The sequence below is a fragment of the Coregonus lavaretus genome (genome assembly GCF_964263955.1).
Source record: "Coregonus lavaretus genome assembly, chromosome: 2".
Lineage (NCBI taxonomy): Eukaryota > Metazoa > Chordata > Actinopteri > Salmoniformes > Salmonidae > Coregonus > Coregonus lavaretus.
This window is the reverse complement of record NC_139989.1, coordinates 8,515,882-8,535,593: the sequence shown is the minus strand read 5'-3', so window position 1 is coordinate 8,535,593 and position 19,712 is coordinate 8,515,882. Positions and strand designations below refer to the sequence as shown.

Sequence of the window (19,712 nt, the reverse complement as noted above, 5' to 3'; positions counted from 1 at the left end):
TGCCAGACAGGACAAGCCGGATAGATTGGATATGTTCTGGCGGCCCAACAGATGGGTCAAGTATGCTTTCTGTCCGGCCAGCTGAACTTGTCCTATTTGTCCGGCTGGCCATACTTACAGTGCATTCGGAAAGTATGCAGACCTCTTCCCCTTTTCCACATTTTGTTACATTACAACCGTTTTATAAAATTGATTAAATTATTTTTCCCCCCTCATCAAGCTACACACAATACCCCATAATGAGAAAGCGAAAACTTTTTTTTTTTTTTTTTTACATTTTCTAATTTATTAAAAATAAAATACAGAAATACCTTATTTACATAATATTCAGACCCTTCGCTATGAGACTCGAAATTGAGCTCAGGTGCATCCTGTTTCCATTGATCATCCTTGAGATGTTTCTATAACTTGGAGTCCACCTGTGGCAAATGCAATTGATTGGACATGATTTGCCTTTATTAATTGCGTCACCCCAGAAATAACCCCATTGATAGGCGCCCTGCTACAAAAATCCATACAGGAAACATTCCATGCCGATATCTTTTTGAGTCTTAAAACACGCTTCTTCTGCTCCGCAGACACACAAACATCTAAATAAGACCGCTTCTTGTGACTCACCAACTCCACAATTTCCTTCAACACATTCCAGATTTTCCTTGAGACGTTAAACAGATTTCCCAAGTAGCATTGATCCAAAACCCTTACTCCGACTAAAAACGAGTCTAGTGGTTTCCTATTTTCCACCACAGCTTTAATGCTCGTTTCCCTTTTTCTTCGCAGCAGTAACCCACTTATTCTCACTTGCTGTACTATTATCTTCACCCGACTCACTAGCAGTTAACAAAACCTCAGTTTCTTCCGAGTTTTTTTTGGCAGTCTACACTCATAACGGTGTATTGCCGCCACCTACTGTACAGGGTAGTAAAAAATACCCCAAAAACTAAAAAAGTTTTGGATGAACAAGTCGTACTAATTACCTAGAAATAACTAAAATAAACACGAACCAAATTCACGCTACTACACTGAATTTCAAACAAAAACTGTACTATTCAGGTCCCTGCTCAGGAACCTCTTCATTCAGTACTCCCTGTATCATTTCGGCTGTAAAGTCCTTGTTACAATTGTAACACTGCAACCGCTTCTGTACATACGGTCTCATCCCCAAGTTTGACATAAATTGGGAGAACCACTTCACCAAATGACAGTAAAACCGATTAGACTTTGCTCCTTCCGTCCAGCATTCGATTCAATCGACGTCAGTCTACCACTCCTGGAATGATATCCCTAAACCACACAGCCTCTACGTCCAACGAAACACCTGAGATGACACCTTTAACCGGTGCCCTACTCTAAAAATCATAACTTTCCACATCATACGTCGACATCTTGTTGAGCCACAGAGCTTTCTCCTTTTACGCTGTTGGCACACACGAAACCAGCATCATACCGCTCCTGGTCACTCGAACCGATTCCACTTTACCCAATTCATCCTTCACCATCTTTGAGACCGCAAACGGGTCACCAAAAAAACATAATTGCTCGTGAATCGCACTCCAACCATAAACTGCTTTTTCATTTCCAACTTTAGCCCTTTTCACTCCATTCTTCTTCATATTCCGCCATCTTCCTCACCTATCAAAGTTGTTCAAGATGTATGTAGTTTTAACAAAGATGTTATATCTGTGGATGTGCTGCTAGCGCCGTCTCTGGCCCACACTCCAGCACAGTAAGTGACGTTAATGCGCCAACGTTGGATGCCAATTGCCGAAAAACACCCCCGAAGCAGGCTGCTAGCTTAGTAGGCTAGGGGAAACTGGTACACAGTGTCCTTCTCCCCCGCCTGCCGAGTACTGCAATCCCGCAGTTATGTTAACTTTTCAATAAGGATACAGCTAAACATCTAGGACCTGTAATGTTGCTATGCACACTCCAGAATGTAACAGTTGACGGTAGTAAACAGGGTGGGAAATTAACACCAGCCAGCCACATGCTGGTAGATTTTGGCATTGGCTGGTAGAATGTCTGTTCTTAATAGCCACATTTGCGGGTAGTCGTACTGAGCATTTGGGAGCAGTTTCTTCTTTCTCAACCCAAAACCCACATGTAAAAAATAAAATAAAAAATGGTGTGCGTGTCAGCTCTGGAAGAGCGCATCTCAACACTGCAGTGTTGAAAGTGGGGTACAATGTTTTCTGTGGTTTATCTTAATTATTATTATTATTATTATTTTTATTTTTTTGGGGGGGGGGGGGTGCGGATATGGCTCTTAAAATATTTGAATGGCTGGTAAAATTAGGGCATCCGGTTTTGGTCAGGACTGTGTTCCACTGTGGCAACACAGGCAGCCCAATTCTGATATTATTTTCACTAAATTGGTCTTTTGACCAATCAGATCAGCTATGGAAAAGCTCTGATGTGAAAAGATCTGATTTGAGGGTGAAATGACCCAATTAGTGGAAAAAAATATCAGAATTGGGCTGCCTGTCTAAACACAGCCTGTGAGGTGTAAGTCATGCAACAGAGGAATCCGGTTGTTATTGCCCCAAGTCCTCTGGGTTTATTCCCCATTCTTCATGTCTTAGCAATACTTATGAAAGGTCTGCAACTTTTGGTTTTAGTATGGCTGCGTTTACACAGGCAGCCCAATTCTGGTCTTTTGACCAATCACATCAGATATTTTTCAGAGCTCATCTGATTGTTCAAAAGACCAATTAGTGAAAAAATGAACATAATTGGGCTGCATGTGTAAACGTAGCCTAAAGGCCTCCAAGGCTGGCACAGAGCAGCCCGAGACAAGCCAAAAAAACAGCAACGTCTTCCTCCAACCTTATTCGTCTAGTAGGTCATATCCAACATTCAATCCACTTGTTCTTGTTCTCACGCCGCCTCACATTTGCTTGATGAACTTCCAAGTATTTATAGTTGTCATGCAGCCAGTAGGTCTTGTGAAACAGACAATGTGGTTATTTGGGCCTGAAATGGTACACAAGTAGAGCAATGCAGAAAGCGTGGGTTATAGGAGTGAATAGGTGGTTTATGTCAGCAGTGAGGTACTTTAACATTTGGAGGAGCATAAGGACAAATGGCTTTCTAACAGCGGCATTGGCTTTGAATCGTTACTGTAAATGCAACAATATCATTAGAAATGTGGCAGGAAAATGTGTATATACACACACCCCATTTTCATTAAACTGCAAAAGTATTTTTTAAATTGTATTTATGTGCAATATAGTGAATGATAAACATTCCTACATGAAGAGTTTCTTTACAGGAGCATTCAATTCCTACAAGAGATCTTCCCTAACAGTTCCTTGTCATCCTGGGTGATGACACACAACCCCAGGTGTCCCAATCAGCTTGTCCCACTTCTCCCAAAGCGAGAAGAGGAAAAGAAGGGGAGAGACACGAGGAGCATGTTGCTGGCTCACATAGCCGGTGGGCAGTGCCCAGCTGGTACGCAACCAAAGTGTTGCCGGGTGGTCTGGTAAATCCCAGGCCTCACAAAGAAGCCTTTCTCCAATTTCTCTCAGGAGGATGGCTCTGGTCACGTGACGCGTCTGTTCTCCTGGCATGGTGAGCCTGCCAAACCTGCAGTCGATGACCAGGGTTGCGTGCAGGGCAGGAAGAAATCCTTGTTGCAGCGTTGGACAATGGTGCTATTGTGATGGTTGTAAAAGCAGAGAGGGAGGGATCTTATGAAGAACATGAGGAATTAGGGTTTGGTTTAGGCAAATTATCTTTGATAGTAAAGGAAACTGGTTGATGGACATGACAGTGGTGGGTTAGTTGTGTTCTTTTAAGGCCTGTTTCTAACATGAGACCTTTGTCCTGATCTTCTCCACATTCCGATTGTGTCCACATTTTTGGACAGGTGTAGATGATTGATGCTTTAAAACAAAGAGCTAGGGAATCGATTCAATCTGTAGTGCTGAAGATCCACGCTACAGAACGATATAAACTTAAAAGGCAATGTTCCCGCATTCGCGGAGACTGCATATGATTGACTCAATCTGAAATGACCTTAATTGCAAAACGTGCTACTGTATAACACACAACTCCCGCGAAACGGATTGGAATCGAGACCCTACTTCTGTAACAGTAGTTTGACAAGGGCCGGGATTCAATCCAATTGCGGGTTATAGGCATTGTAGCTTTTAAAGGCAATTTCCGATTGAGCTGACATATGCAGCATTTACCGTAAACGGGATCTCCGCGAACGCGGGAACATTGCCTATAATCCACCATCTGATTGAATCCCAGCCAAGGCATGGCACCTGTTGTATACAAAAATCCTCTTTGGCCTTAAAAAGGGAAATTTCACTCAAATGATCTTTTGGCATTTTTTTTCCATTAGTCCACTGTTGATAGACTCCCAACATGTTTTGCATGTTAGAAGTCAAGTTGTCAAGATAATAGACTTTTAAGAAGAAAAGTATCTCTAGCCACATCACAATGATGCATTTTTCTTCTTAAAAGTCCAATATCGTGACTGCTGACATGCAAAACATGTTGGGACTGTATCAACAGTGGACTAATGAAACAAATACTAAAAGATCGTTTGAGTGAAATTCCCTTTAAGTCCTGAGAGATCTGTTCCAGAGCCTCAGTCCCCATCCCTCCTTCACTCCCTCCCCCAGTCCCCATCCCTCCTTCACTCCCTCAGTCCCCATCCCTCCTTCACTCCCTCCCTCAGTCCCCATCCCTCCTTCACTCCCCATCCCTCCTTCACTCCCTCAGTCCCCATCCCTCCTTCAGTCCCCATCCCTCCTTCACTCCCTCAGTCCCCATCCCTCCTTCACTCCCTCAGTCCCCATCCCTCCTTCACTCCCTCAGTCCCCATCCCTCCTTCACTCCCTCCCCTCTACACACAAACCAAAACGCCTACAAGTTTTAGTGCCTGCTTTTTATTTCATTTCATTTAATGTTGAGAAAGGTAAAACAGAACAAAATTGTATCACAATTCTATTCATGATCTTTGATCAAAATGGAAAAAGGTTGCTAGAGATATGTACAGATAGGGTATAAGGAAGGGAAGGGGGACGGGCCAAGCAAAAAAGGAGAATGGAAGGGGTGGGGTATGGGGTCGCAGTATTTTATTCTCAGGTTAAAATACCCCGTTTCAAGTGAGTGTGTGCTGACCTTTTACAATTGGATATCTCTCTGCTTCCTTAAACGCTGCAAACAGCCATAATATTAATAAAAAATACAAGTTATTTTTCATTGACAACAGGACCCCCCCTGCATGCCAGGGGGTGGCCCTCTGTCTATGGGTACAACAATGTGCTGCACTAGAGTTAAAACAATGGAGGCGGGAGCCCTGTATCCCAAACCGTGCCTTTCCCACCGACAGCTCCCCACTGCCAGGCTGCGATAGTACAGATTATTTTTTAAATATGCAGCATAAGTAATTTATACAGTATCAAAAAAGGAGAAAAGCAATTACAGAAATTTTGTTTAAACGTTTTGAGTTCGATAGAGTCGTCCTGTTACGTGCTTCCATAAAGCTTGTGAGATACTGGCTTTTCCGCTAAGTCTGGGGAGGATTCTATCGAGAGAGAAACCGAGGGGGAGAAATGGTCCTTATAGGTCAGTTTCCTGTGCGTTTTTTTCATTCGTTGTGTTGTTCACCGAATCCACTCCAGACATTCAAGTATTTTTTGCGTTTAAGGAAGACACTTAAGGCTTCTGTGGCAAAAAATATATAATTAAACCACAAAATAAAATCTGTTGTAGTGAGTCGAGTTGTGATGCACTGCATTGGGCGAGTTGTGTTGTTGCGCAGGTCTTCCACTTGTGGTTGTGTATGTATGGAAGTCTAAGTGCCCGTAGAAGAGGGCTACCTCAAGCCCTCGGCCCCCTACCTGGCTTGTGTTCAGTAGAGCAGATGGAGGAGTGTGTGTGTTTAGAGGGAGGGGTGGGAGTGCTCTGGGCTCAGTAGGTCGAGGAGGTGGTGCTCATGGCGTCCTCACTGATGCGTGTACTCCCAGGATGCACGCTGGCAAAGTACTTGACGTCCTTGTCCAGGTCCATCTGCAGAGCCACCAGGGTCTGCTCCAGCGCCTCCTGGTGGAAGTTGGCAGAATGCAGGAAGTACTCTGCAGGGGAGGACAGAAGAACATGGCGGACAGATGTGATGAGGGTTCAGCTGCCGATATCTGGAAGAACATAAGCATGTTGTAACACTACAGATTTAAGCAGTCTTTGTCGTGTTTCCTCATTGGGGATTAATAAAGTGGCTTGTAAAATAAAATATTATTCCTGGGCTACAGCAATCAGACAGATCTGAGTTGAGAAAATCTTATTGTGCATTTGGGATCAACATAGAATCATCTATAATACCAGTGGTCCTTTGTAGCTCAGTTGGTAGAGCATGGCACTTCTAACGCTAGGGTAGTGGTTTCAATTCCCGGGACCACCCATACGTAAAATGTATGCACGCATGACTATGTTGCTTTGGATAAAAGTGTCTGCTAAATAGCATATCATCATCTTCAGCTTTATCGTATGTTTATTTTAGCTTTATCTAATACTATGCTTTTTGAGGGCCTCAAACTGTAGACATTTTTAAGAAAGATCTTAAGACACCTTTTTAGCTGTGCTTTTACAGTGAGGGAAAATTTTATTTGATCCCCTGCTGATTTTGTACGTTTGCCCACTGACAAAGAAATGATCAGTCTATAATTTTAATGGTAGGTTTATTTGAACAGTGAGAGACAGAATAACAACAAAAAAATCCAGAAAAACGCATGTCAAAAATGTTATAAATTGATTTGCATTTTAATGAGGGAAATAAGTATTTGACCCCCTATCAATCAGAAAGATTTCTGGCTCCCAGGTGTCTTTTATACAGGTAACGAGCTGAGATTAGGAGCACACTCTTAAAGGGAGTGCTCCTAATCTCAGCTTGTTACCTGTATAAAAGACACCTGTCCACAGAAGCAATCAGATTCCAAACTCTCCACCATGGCCAAGACCAAAGAGCTCTCCAAGGATGTCAGGGACAAGATTGTAGACCTACACAAGGCTGGAATCAGCCCAGAACTACACGGGAGGATCTTGTCAATGATCTCAAGGCAGCTGGGACCATAGTCACCAAGAAAACAATTGGTAACACACTACGCCGTGAAGGACTGAAATCCTGCAGCGCCCGCAAGGTCCCCCTGCTCAAGAAAGCACATATACAGGCCCGTCTGAAGTTTGCCAATGAACATCTGAATGATTCAGAGGAGAACTGGGTGAAAGTGTTGTGGTCAGATGAGACCAAAATGGAGCTCTTTGGCATCAACTCAACTCGCCGTGTTTGGAGGAGGAATGCTGCCTATGACCCCAAGAACACCATCCCCACTGTCAAACATGTAGGTGGAAACATTATGCTTTGAGGTGTTTTTCTGCTAAGGGGACAGGACAACTTCACCGCGTCAAAGAGACGATGGACGGGGCCATGTACCGTCAAATCTTGGGTGAGAACCTCCTTCCCTCAGCCAGGGCATTGAAAATGGGTCGTGGATGGGTACTCCAGCATGACAATGACCCAAAACACACGGCCAAGGCAACAAAGGAGTGGCTCAAGAAGAAGCACATTAAGGTCCTGGAGTGGCCTAGCCAGTCTCCAGACCTTAATCCCATAGAAAATCTGTGGAGGGAGCTGAAGGTTCGAGTTGCCAAACATCAGCCTCGAAACCTTAATGACTTGGAGAAGATCTGCAAAGAGGAGTGGGACAAAATCCCTCCTGAGATGTGTGCAAATCTGGTGGCCAACTACAAGAAACGTCTGACCTCTGATTGCCAACAGGGGTTTTGCCACCAAGTACTAAGTCATGTTTTGCAGAGGGGTCAAATACTTATTTCCCTCATTAAAATGCAAATCAATTTATAAAAATTTTGACATGCGTTTTTCTGGATTTTTTTGTTGTTATTCTGTCTCTCACTGTTCAAATAAACCTACCATTCAATTTAGACTGATCATGTCTTTGTCAGTGGGCAAACATAAAATCAGCAGGGGATCAAATACTTTTTTCCCCTCACATAAGGTGGTTTTAGTCTATTTTATCCCACTCTATATACAAAAGTATGTGGACACCCCTTCAAATTGGTGGATTAGGCTATTTCAGCCACACCCGTTGCTGACAGGTGTATAAAATCGAGCACACAGCCATGCAATCTCCATAGACAAACATTGGCAGTAGAATGGCATTTACTGAAGAGCTCAGTGACTTTCAACATGGCACCGTCATAGGATGCGACCTTTCCAACAAGTGACTTCACCAAATATCTGCCCTGCTAGAGCTGCCCCAGTCAACTGTAAGTGCTGTTATTGTGAAGTGGAAACGTTTAGGAGCAACAACGGCTCAGCCGCGAAGTGGTACGCCACACAATCTCACAGAACGGGACCACCAAGTACTGAAGCGCGTATCACGTACAAATCGTCTGTCTTTGGTTGCAACACTCACTACAGAGTTACAAACTGCCTCTGGAAGCTACGTCAGCACAATAACTGTTAGTCTGGAGCTTCATGAAATGGGTTTCCATGGCCGAGCAGCTGCACACAAGCCTAAGATCAACATGCGCAATGCCAAGCATCGGCTGGAGTGGTGTAAAGCTTGCCGCCATTGGACTCTGGAGCAGCGGAAACGCGTTCTCTGGAGTGATAAATCACACTTCACCATCTGGCAGTCCGACTGATGAATCTGGGTTTGGCGGATGCCAGGAGAACGCTACCTGCCCCAATGCATAGTGCCAACTGTAAAGTTTTGTGGAGGAGGAATAATGGTCTGGGGCTGTTTTTCATGGTTAGGGCTAGGTCCCTTAGTTCCAGTGAAGCGAAATCTTAACGCTACAGCATACAATAACATTCTAGATGATTCTGTGCTCCCAACTTTGTGGCAACAGTTTGGGGAAGTCCCTTTCCTGTTTCAGCATGACAATGCCACCGTGCACAAAGCGAGGTCCATACAGAAATGGTTTGTCGAGATTGGTGTGGAAGAACTTGACTGGCCTGCACAGAACCCTGATCTCAACCCCATCAAACACCTTTGGGATGAATTGGAAGGCCGACTGCGAGCCAGTCCTAATCGCCCAACCGCATTGCCCGACCTCACTAATGCCCGTGGTTGAATGGAAGCAAGTCCCCGCAGCAATGTTCCAACATCTAGTGGAAAGACTTCTCAGAAGAGTGGAGGATGTTATAGCAGCAAAGGGGGAACCAACTCCATATTAATGCCCATGATTTTGGAATGAGATGTTCGACAAGCAGGTGTCCACATACACTACATTACCAAAAGTATCTTATTTATTTTTAATAACTTAAATGCATTAGTCTCTCAGGTCCAATGTTAATCCATTTAAAATTTGTCCCATTTAGGAAAAGTATTGTTCATCTTTCTCACCTTTTATAATTGTATTTGTTAAGCAATTTGAAATACATCCCCTATAAGAAATGTACTCTAAATAAAGTTTGATTTGTGAGCGACGAGTGTAAAACAAATATTTTGATAAAAAAATGTATTACACAATATAACAAAATAAGCCATAAGTGCTTGTTGTCCTTGTACTAACTATGGAATTGGTCAGCTCAACATGCCGGTGTGTGTCTGCATGTACCTCTCTCCATCAGGCTCTGGCGGATAGTCTTGGCCAGCAGCACCCTGACGTTGGCCACGGGGTCGGAGGCCAGCTGTAACAGAGGGGCCAGCAGGTGCTCCGAGAACTGCTCCAACGACACACAGTCATCCTCAATTACCAGCTGACAGAGACAGAAAAGGAGGATGGTCAGAGTGTGTGTTTGTGTGTGTTGAGAGCAAGAGAGGCGGAAGGTAAGTGTGTGTGTGTGTGTGTGTTTGTTTGAGACATTCAGGGAGCATGTGACCATGTGTGTGAGCATGCATGAGGGAGTGTATGAGCATACATGAGGGAGTGTATGAGCATACATGAGACTGAACAAAAGAAAGCGCAAGTGTGCATGCACACAAGTTAACACATTTGACCTCTCTGTCTCACACACTTAAGAGTCATCATAATCTCATGGTCCTCCCACACAAGAAACATTGTGGGACAGAGAATGGAAACAGTGTCCTCTTAGCTACCATAGCCACTCCACTCACTGTGTAATATTGTAGGATGGAAACTAAAGGCTCTTCAATAAAACTGACCTTAATTAAAAATCGTAATTAAATCTTGGCAGATATCCCAGCAATCTTACTTTATGTGAAATAAACACAGGCAAAAACTCATTTGATAGGATTTTTACAAAAAATAGACCACTAGTAGAAGTAGTGTTTTAATGTGGTTAATGGATTATTATTTTTGTGTTTGAGATGACGAGAACAATAATGATGAACATGAAGAGAAGCTGTCCTCACCTGACAGACGAAGGTGAAGGCCTGTCGTCCCGACCACTTGTGGGAGTGGCAGAACTTCTCCACCAGCTCACTCAGGAAGTCTGCCAACAGCACCTGGCACGACGCCACCTTCCTGATGATCTCACTCACCTGACAACACACAAAAGGAATACCGACTTTGCTGATAGCTACTTTGAGGAAAAATGTACTAGCTATGACTGTGATACGTAGTTGTCCCACCGAGCAATCTTAAGATGAATGCACTAAGTCGCTCTGGATAGGAGCGTCTGCTGAATGACTAAAGTTATATGTGTGTGTGTGTGTGTGTGTGTGTGTTAATATATATGTACAGTTTAAGTCGGAAGTTTACATACACCTTAGCCAAATACATTTAAACTCAGTTCTTCACAATTCCTGACATTTAATCCTAGTAAAAATTCCCTGTCTTAGGTCAGTTAGGATCACCACTTTATTTGAAGAATGTGAAATGTCAGAATAATAGTAGAGAGAATGATTTCAGCTTTTATTTCTTTCATCACATTCCCAGTGGGTCAGAAATTTACATACACTCAATTAGTATTTGGTAGCATTGCCTTTAAATTGTTTAACTTGGGTCAAACGTTTTAGGTAGCCTTCCACAAGCTTCCCACAATAAGTTGGGTGAATTTTGGCCCATTCCTCCTGACAGAGCTGGTTTAACTGAGTCAGGTTTGTAGGCCTCCTTGCTCGCACACGCATTTTCAGTTCTGCCCACAAATTTACTATTGGATTGAGGTCAGGGCTTTGTGATGGCCACTCCAATACCTTGACTTTATTGTCGTTAAGCCATTTTGCCACAACTTTGGAAGTATGCTTGGGGTCATTGTCTATTTGGAAGATCCATTTGCGACCAAGCTTTAACTTCCTGACTGATATCTTGAGATGTTGCTTCAATATATCCACATAATTTTCCTTCCTCTTCCTTTTGTGAAGTGCACCAGACCCTCCTGCAGCAAAGCACCCCCACAGCATGATGCTGCCACCCCCGTGCTTCACGGTTGGGATTGTGTTCTTCGGCTTGCAAGCACCCCCTTTTTCCTCCAAACATAACGATGGTCATTATGGCCAAACAGTTCTACTTTTGTTTCATCAGACCAGAGGACATTTCTCCAAAAAGTACGATCTTTGTCCCCATGTGCAGTTGCAAACCGTAGTCTGGCTTTTTTATGGCGGTTTTGGAGCAGTGGCTTCTTCCTTGCTGAGCTGCCTTTTGGGTTATGCCGATATAGGACTTGTTTTACTGTGGATATAGATACTTTTGTACCTGTTTCCTCCAGCATCTTCACAAGGTCCTTTGCTGTTGTTCTGGGATTGATTTGCACTTTTCGCACCAAAGTACGTTCATCTCTAGGAGACAGAGCGCGTCTCCTTCCTGAGCCGTATGACGGCTGCATGGTCTCATGGTGTTTATACTTGCGTACTTTTGTTTGTACAGATGAACGTGGTACCTTCAGGCATTTGGAAATTGCTCCCAAGGATGAACCAGACTTGTGGAGGTCTACAATTTTTTGATTTCTTTTGATTTTCCCATGATGTCAAGCAAAGAGGCACTGAGTTTGAAGGTAGGCCTTGAAATACATCCACAGGTACACCTCCAATTGACTCAAATGATGTCAATTAGCCTATCAGAAGCTTCTAAAGCCATGACATCATTTTCTGGAATTGTCCAAGCTGTTTAAAGTCAGTCAACTTAGTGTATGTAAACTTCTGACCCACTGGAATTGTGATACAGTGAATTATAAGTGAAATAATCTGTCTGTAAACAATTGTTGGAAAAATTACTTGTGTCATGCACAAAGTAGATGTCCTAACCGACTTGCCAAAACTATAGTTTGTTAACAAGAAATTTGTGGAGTGGTTGAAAAACAAGTTTTAATGACTCCAACCTAAGTGTATGTAAACTTCCGACTTCAACTGTATATACAGTACCAGTCAAAAGTTTGGACAAACCTACTCATTCAAGGGTTTTTCTTTATTTGTACTATTTTCTACATTGTAGAATAATAGTGAAGACATCAAAACTATGAAATAACACATATGCAATAATGTATTAGCCAAAAAAGTGTTAAACAAATCAAAATATATTTTACATTTGAGATTCTTCAAATAGCCACCCTTTGCCTTGATGACAGCTTTGCACACTCTTGGTATTCTCTCAACCAGCTTCACCTGGAATGCTTTTCCAACAGTCTTGAAGGAGTTCCCACATAGGCTGAGCACTTGTTGGCTGCTTTTCCTTCACTCCACCGTTCGATTCATCCCAAACTATCTCAATTGGGTTGAAGTCGAGGGATTGTGGAGGCCAGGTCATCTGATGCAGCACTCCATCACTCTCCTTCTTGGTAAAATAGCCCTTACACAGCCTGGAGGTGTGTTGGGTCATTGTCATGTTGAAAAACAAATGATAGTCCCACTAAGCCCAAACCAGATGGGATGGCGTATTGCTGCAGAATGCTGTGGTAGCCATGCTGGTTAAGTGTGCCTTGAATTCTAAATAAATCCCTGACAGTGTCACAAGCAACGCACCATAACACCTCCTCCTCCATGCTTTACGGTGGGAAATACACATGCGGAGATCATCCGTTCACCCACACCGCATCTCACAAAGACACAGCGGTTTGAACCAAACATTTGGACTCATCAGACCAAAGGACAAATTTCCACCGGTCTAATGTCCATTGCTCGTGTTTCTTGGCCCAAGCAGGTCTCTTTTTATTATTGGTGTCCTTTAGTAGTGGTTTCTTTGCAGCAATGTAGGCTTGATTCACACAGTCCCCTCTGAACCGTTGATGTTTATGTCTGTGACTTGAACTCTGTGAAGCATTTATTTGGGCTGGTAACTCTAATGAACTTATCCTCTGCAGCAGAGGTAACTCTGGGTCTTCCTTTCCTGTGGCGGTCCTCATGAGAGCCAGTTTCATCATAGCGCTTGATGGTTTTTGCAACTGCACTTGAAAACTTTCAAAGTTCTTCACATTTTCATGATTGAATGACCGTCATGTCTTAAAGTAATGATGGACTGTTGTTTCTCTTTGCTTATTTTAGATGTTCTTGCCATAATATGGACTTGGTCTTTTACCAAATAGGGCCATCTTCTGTATACCCCCCCTACCTTGTCACAACACAACTGATTGGCTCAAACGCATTAAGAAGGAAAGAAATTCCACAAATGAACTTTTAAGAAGGCACACCTTTTAATTGAAATGCATTCAAGGTGACTACCTCATGAAACTGGTTGAGAGAATGCCAAGAATGTGCAAAGCTGTCATCAAGGTAAAGGGTGGCTATTTGAAGAATCTCAAATGTAAAATACATTTTGATTTGTTTAACACTTTTTTGGTTACTACATGATTCCATATGTGTTATTTCATAGTTTTGATGTCTTCACTATTATTCTACAATGTACAAAAATAGTAAAGACATTTTTTTTTGTAAACATACACACTGTGGAGGTCCTTAGCTGGCATGGTTACACGTGGTCTGCGGTTGTGAGGCCGGTTGGACGTACTGCCAAATTCTCAAAAACGACGTTGGAGGCGGCTTATGGTAGAGAAATGAACATTCAATCCTCTGGCAACAGCTCTGGTGGAAATTCCTGCAATCACCATGCCAATTGCATGATCTCTCAATTTGAGACATCTGTGGCATTGTGTTGTGTTATCATGCTGTTTCATCAGCTTCTTGATATGCCACGCCTGTCAGGTGGATGGATTATATTGGCAAAGGAGAAATGCTCACTAACAGGGATGTAAACTAATTTGTACACAAACTTTTGAGAGAAACAAGCTTTTTGTGCATATGGAAAATTCTGGAATCTTTTATTTCAGCTCATGAAACATGGGACTAACACGATGTTGCGTTTAGATTTTTGTTCAGTGTATAAAAGAGATCAAAACATGAGATGTTCATGCGTGGAATTGGTAGGGAGACGTAAAATATTCATCACAGATATAATGGCCCAACATGAAAAAAAGTCCAAAAATCTGCTGAGGCCAGAAAAAGATACAGAAAGTCAGAAAAACAGGGCTGAGCCGATGTTGGAGGGGGCTGTCTGGGTGACATACCAGTTTGTAGGAGGTCCAGCGTACAGAGGACACTCTGTCCGTACACAGGCTGAAGGACAGGGGACGAAGGTAGTCATATACATCCTGACCACTGTACAACTCCAGTAGAAGCACCAGCTGTCTGAGAACACACACACACACAGAGGGGATGGTCAGTCACTGGTCAGCTTTCAGAAGAGAGATTATCCTGACCCATAGAACCAAATGTCACCAAAAGAGTAAATATTTTAAAAGGCTATCTCTATGTTTAACTCCCTCACCCACACACAGTAAAGGAATGTAAAGGCAATGGCACCATTTACATTTACGTCATTTAGCAGACGCTCTTATCCAGAGCGACTTACAGTTAGTGCATACATTATTTTTTATTTTTCATACCGGCCCCCCGTGGGAATCGAACCCACAACCCTGGCGTTGCAAACGCCATGCTCTACCAACTGAGCTACATCCCTGCCGGCCATTCCCTCCCCTACCCTGGACGACGCTGGGCCAATTGTGCGCCGCCCCATGGGTCTCCCGGTCGCGGCCGGCTACGACAGAGCCTGGATTCGCACCACTTACACTCCTCATATTTACTGTAGGTCTGAGAGCGCAAACAATACCTAGGGCTACCACCACTTGTCTGGGTGGTAATGGTGTGTGTGTGACAACTAAGTTCACAGGGGAAATCAATTGATTAATAAAGTGTGGTAGCAGAGTAGACAGGGTAACCTACTCTGCCAGCTCTGATCGGAAGCGCCAGTTGCGGCTGTTGTCTGTGACCAGGAACTCCTGGAGCTGGTACAGGTATTTACACCGCGTCTCCTGGTGCAGCAGCTAGAGGGAGAGAGGGGGGGGGGACAGGGTGAGTGTGGACAGAGAGTGCAAGCGAAGGAATATGAGAGCTGGAGGATGAATGGAGAGAAGATTGAGGAAAGGGGGGAGGTGAAAGAGGTTATTTGATCCCCTTTCACCACACAGCAGAACAGTGAAATTCTACACTGCATAACAGAAGACACTGCAGGTGTCCTTGGATACCATCATCGCACACTGCAGCACTATTGTAAATATGAGCCATTTGGAACAGTAGAAACATTTCTGCTGCAGTCAACTAATTGATAAAACAGAAAGCAGGGATGTGAAAGGGACAACAGATGGGCAATGACAGGCTAGCTATCCATTCTAATGATAACACAAAGATTTAAGAAGAGATGGTACTCTTGAGAAATATAAATTCTTTATCAAGTCTCTTTATACTCGTTTGCTGACCTTGAGGAAGTCGTAGAGGTGTTTGAGGACCCCTACCCGCACCTCGTCCAGGTCCTTGAGGAAGCTGTTGAAGATGGGCACCAGGTCGGCCGCTGTCAGCTGGTCCCCCAGGATCAGGGCCAGTTCGTGGATGGAGAACGCCAGCGTCCGACGCACCTTCCACTGGGGGAGGGAGAGGGACAGAGAGAGATATTAGAGCCCAGGCAGGCCCAGAGGTGTTAAAGGGTGTGTATGAGTCAGGGTTTCCGTTAGCCCATAAAACTGGTCATGCTTATCGGTCTATAGGTTAATTTGCATAATTTAGTTACATTAAATTGACGCGTGTACAGTATATTCGTTATGCATCTTATTTATCACACAGATACAGAGCCTTTGAGCAGAAAATCGGTCAGACAGCACGAGAGCTGCTGCTACAGTAAATGCATAAGCAACGGAAGGCCACCTTCATCAGCGCGTCACACACCACTTTGCAATGAGCTAGAGGCAGTATGCATTTTGAAAACATATACTTACATTGTATGAAACCTGAATGGTTTTACTACATGAGGCATGTCTTACCTTGCTTCTAAGTAGCCTAGCCAAAATCAGACCATATTCGTGGAGGCAATTTTATCAACTTTCTTTCATTATCCTGTAGCTAAAGGCACAATCCTAGTAATATTAGCAACCCATGCTAGCTGTTGCATATTAGATCTCCCCTCTTTCTACATTTCTAATGGATATTTTCATCTGTCACATGAAACCGCTGCGCTTTTGAAGTGTTTTCCCGCTAATTGAATTACAGAACGAACATTTGCGCATAGCATACTGCCTTGTGCGCATTGCTGCGCTTATAACGTGAATAAATAATAGATTATCAACAATTTAAGCTAAACGTTCTGATCTGTTGCATCAGACTCATAGCTTTTTAACGTTTTTAATTATTTATGTAGCCTAGGCCTACTGGTTGTATGAATTTGGGATCTATCGTCCCACAACTGTCCCAGGGTCTGTTAGGAATGGGCTATTTCTTTCTCAACAAGCTGACCAATGGAATAGGTCAACTTTTCTACTATGGGGGATAGTAGATTGACATAGGCTAGTGATTTTGTTGTTCATTACTCGTCTTGTTGGCTGAGGAAAAGTAAATGTGGACAGTTATTCTAACGTCTTCAAAGTGCGCATCAGAATTAGGTAAGAAGGACTGCACATCATTGCATCCTTGACATGTTCTGTTAATATGATTGACCATAGTCTAAATGTGATTTCTGTAATTCTGAGCACCATGGGTGGACGCCCTAATCGGGTTACGCACCCAATGCATATGGGTCCAGTAAATTTCTTGAATGTCCGGTAAATTAAAATGCTGCCGGTCAAATGTCCAGCGCCACATTTTCCTAACGGAAACCCTGGTATGAGTGTGTGTGGGACACAGGGAGCTGCCGGGGGGGGGACACAGTAGCAGACGCATACACAGGCCTTACATGGGGGGCAGGTCAACTCCAGTCCTCATGCTTCCTGCCTCCAGCTAGCTGATTGGGGGTTGAGTCTGACCAGAGCCTAAAGGTGACAAGCCCTTTGGGCTGTGGCGCCTGAGGTAAAAGGTGACAAGCCCTTTGGGCTGTGGCGCCTGAGGTAAAAGGTGACAAGCCCTTTGGGCTGTGGCGCCTGAGGTAAAAGGTGACAAGCCCTTTGGGCTGTGGCGCCTGAGGCAAAAGGTGTTCCTTTGCAGACAGGCAAACTCTGTGGTTGAGGACTGAATGGTGAGGGGACAGGAATTTATTTTTGAGGACTGCAGTTGGGAACCCAACAAACAAACAAAAATAACCACACATTGGGCTTTGGAGAAACACAAATGAATAAAAAAGGTGCTCGAGGAGGAGCAGAAATAAAAGTAAACCTGCCCCATGCTCCAGTCTAGGCCCTGTCTCTATCAAGGCACCCCCCGACAATAACCAGCTGGCGGAGGAAGAAATAGACCACAGTGAGAGAGAGCGCAGAGCACCACACTTCTAGGCTGCATGCTAACCACACTGCTAGGCTACATGCTAACCACACCGCTAGGCTACATGCTAACCACACCAGGGGTACGTTGAGGAGGGTGCAACGTTGTGGAACGTTGAGATACTGTAGAAACGTTGCCATTAGAGCTGATGTGAATAGAGCCAACTCTACAAGTGGGCAAGGTTCTACACAATCTATTTAGATCTAAAAAGTTCCACGTTGCTTTACATTTACGTAATTTAGCAGACGCTCTTATCCAGAGCGACTTACAAATTGCTTTCTACTGAATGTGTTCATCACCTTGGAAGGTCAAACACTTTCCCTCCAAAACATGTACAGTAGAATTGACAGAGGGCGTGTGTATGGGAGATGCATATAGAAATAGAGTGTAGACCCACCTGCATGTCGGAGGCCAGGGTCTCGTAGGTATCCCGGAGGCAGTGCCAGTTCTGTCTGCCCAGGGTCATGGCCACACCGGGCAGGCTGTAGGCACAGTGCTTGGCGATCTCCATGTCCACCGTCTGGGCTCTGGAAGGGTCTGTCATGGACAGGTACTGGTCCAGCAGGGCCTGGGGGATCACATCCTGATGCTTGGATTTCTTCTCATCCTCTGGACTGAAGCTGCTGTCGCTCAGCTCAGAGTCATCGCCGTGGCTCATCTGCAGGGTCGAGGTTCGGCTCTACACAGATACACACCAAGAGTAACTACGGTCAAACATGACAACCCAACAACCCTGCACCTTTTTCTCTAAAGGCGTGACATCATCCCCCACCCCAAAAAAAGGTAGGCCTTCACCACCCATTCCCCCTCACCTCCATGTCGGAGTAGTCTCCTATGAGGGGCATTTGGTGCACTCCAAAGGGGTTGTGGTGGTGGTGTACACCCTGGCTGTCCCGGGGCTCCAGGAAGGCATCCTCTAGGTGAGAGTCTATGGTGGTGGCTCTCAGAGCAGCCGTCAGGACATCGACTTGTGCTGCAGGGAGAGGAGGAAAGGAGACATGGATGAGCAGGTGAGTTGAGTTCCACATTGCTAGATTCCTCCGTGTGTCATTATCTTGTGTGTATAAACTGTGTGTGTGTGTGTGTGTCTTCGTCAAACAGGCGTTTTCTATGCCGTATTTACACATCCTTCATTAGACAACAGTGGGCCTTTATCTGGGTGTCAGATAGCTCAGCTGTATTGTATTGTGTAAATCAGGTTTCCTGGATACAATATCAACTTGTCTGTAAAAAATTGTAACCTGCACTTGTATGCCGATGATGCTGTTGTGTATGCCATTGCCCCCACGGTTGAGCAGGCTCTATCTGAAATACAGTATGCTTTCATTGTATTACAGAAACACTTTATTGACCTGAAATTAGGTAAATGCAGGTAAACTAAGTACATGTTCTCTAGAGCACATACAAATAACTGGTGACTTAAGCATATGTACTTTGGATGGTGTCCATATTGATCGTGTCCCTGCTTACCCAAATATTTGGGTATCTGGATAGTTGAAAAGCTCTCTTTTAAAATGCATATTGATGAGTTAAGAAGCTGAGAATCAAAATGGGCTTCTTCTATAGCAGGGTTTCCCAAACTCGGTCCTCGGGACCCCAAGTGGAGCACGTTTTAGTTTTTGCCCTAACACTACACAGCTGATTCAAACGAGCAAAGCTTGATTAGTTGATTATTTGAATAAGCTGTGTAGTGTATTACAGAGGATCGAGTTTGGGAAACACTGTTCTATAGCAATAGGTCCTGCCTCTCGCTAAATAGTAGAAAGAAGATTATTCAGTCAACGTTCCTATCGGTCCTAGACTATGGCGACATCTATATGAACACAGCTGCCAATTTTAGTACTCATCACTGCATTCTCTACTAGAAAGTTGGTTGGCCCTCTGATGTCACGTAGGTTGATACATTGCTACGTATTACAAAAAGTCCCACTGTACCTCACATCTTTACTAAACTTTAGACATGAGTTACCACACCCGGTCTCAGGGACAGCTAACTCTGGAAATTCCTTTGGTCTCTACTGATTTAACTAAAAGCTGATT

General features: G+C 44.0%; 1 protein-coding gene across 3 annotated transcripts in view; it reads right to left on the bottom strand.

Moving 5' to 3' along the window:
• Positions 1 to 4,892: 4,892 nt before the first annotated feature.
• LOC311102765 (serine/threonine-protein phosphatase 4 regulatory subunit 1-like) overlaps positions 4,893 to 19,712 on the bottom strand; it is a 33,251-nt gene continuing 18,431 nt past the window's right edge. For all 3 annotated transcript variants that reach the window (XM_084144163.1, XM_084144165.1, XM_084144164.1), the window contains 8 exons: positions 18,485 to 18,645; positions 18,070 to 18,351; positions 15,689 to 15,850; positions 15,156 to 15,256; positions 14,441 to 14,561; positions 10,359 to 10,487; positions 9,601 to 9,742; positions 4,893 to 6,095 (listed from right to left, as the gene is read on the bottom strand). In XM_084144163.1, the coding sequence (XP_084000289.1) occupies positions 5,932 to 6,095; positions 9,601 to 9,742; positions 10,359 to 10,487; positions 14,441 to 14,561; positions 15,156 to 15,256; positions 15,689 to 15,850; positions 18,070 to 18,351; positions 18,485 to 18,645 (1,262 nt within the window). In that variant the 3' untranslated portion in view covers positions 4,893 to 5,931. The remainder of the gene's footprint in view (positions 6,096 to 9,600; positions 9,743 to 10,358; positions 10,488 to 14,440; positions 14,562 to 15,155; positions 15,257 to 15,688; positions 15,851 to 18,069; positions 18,352 to 18,484; positions 18,646 to 19,712) is intronic.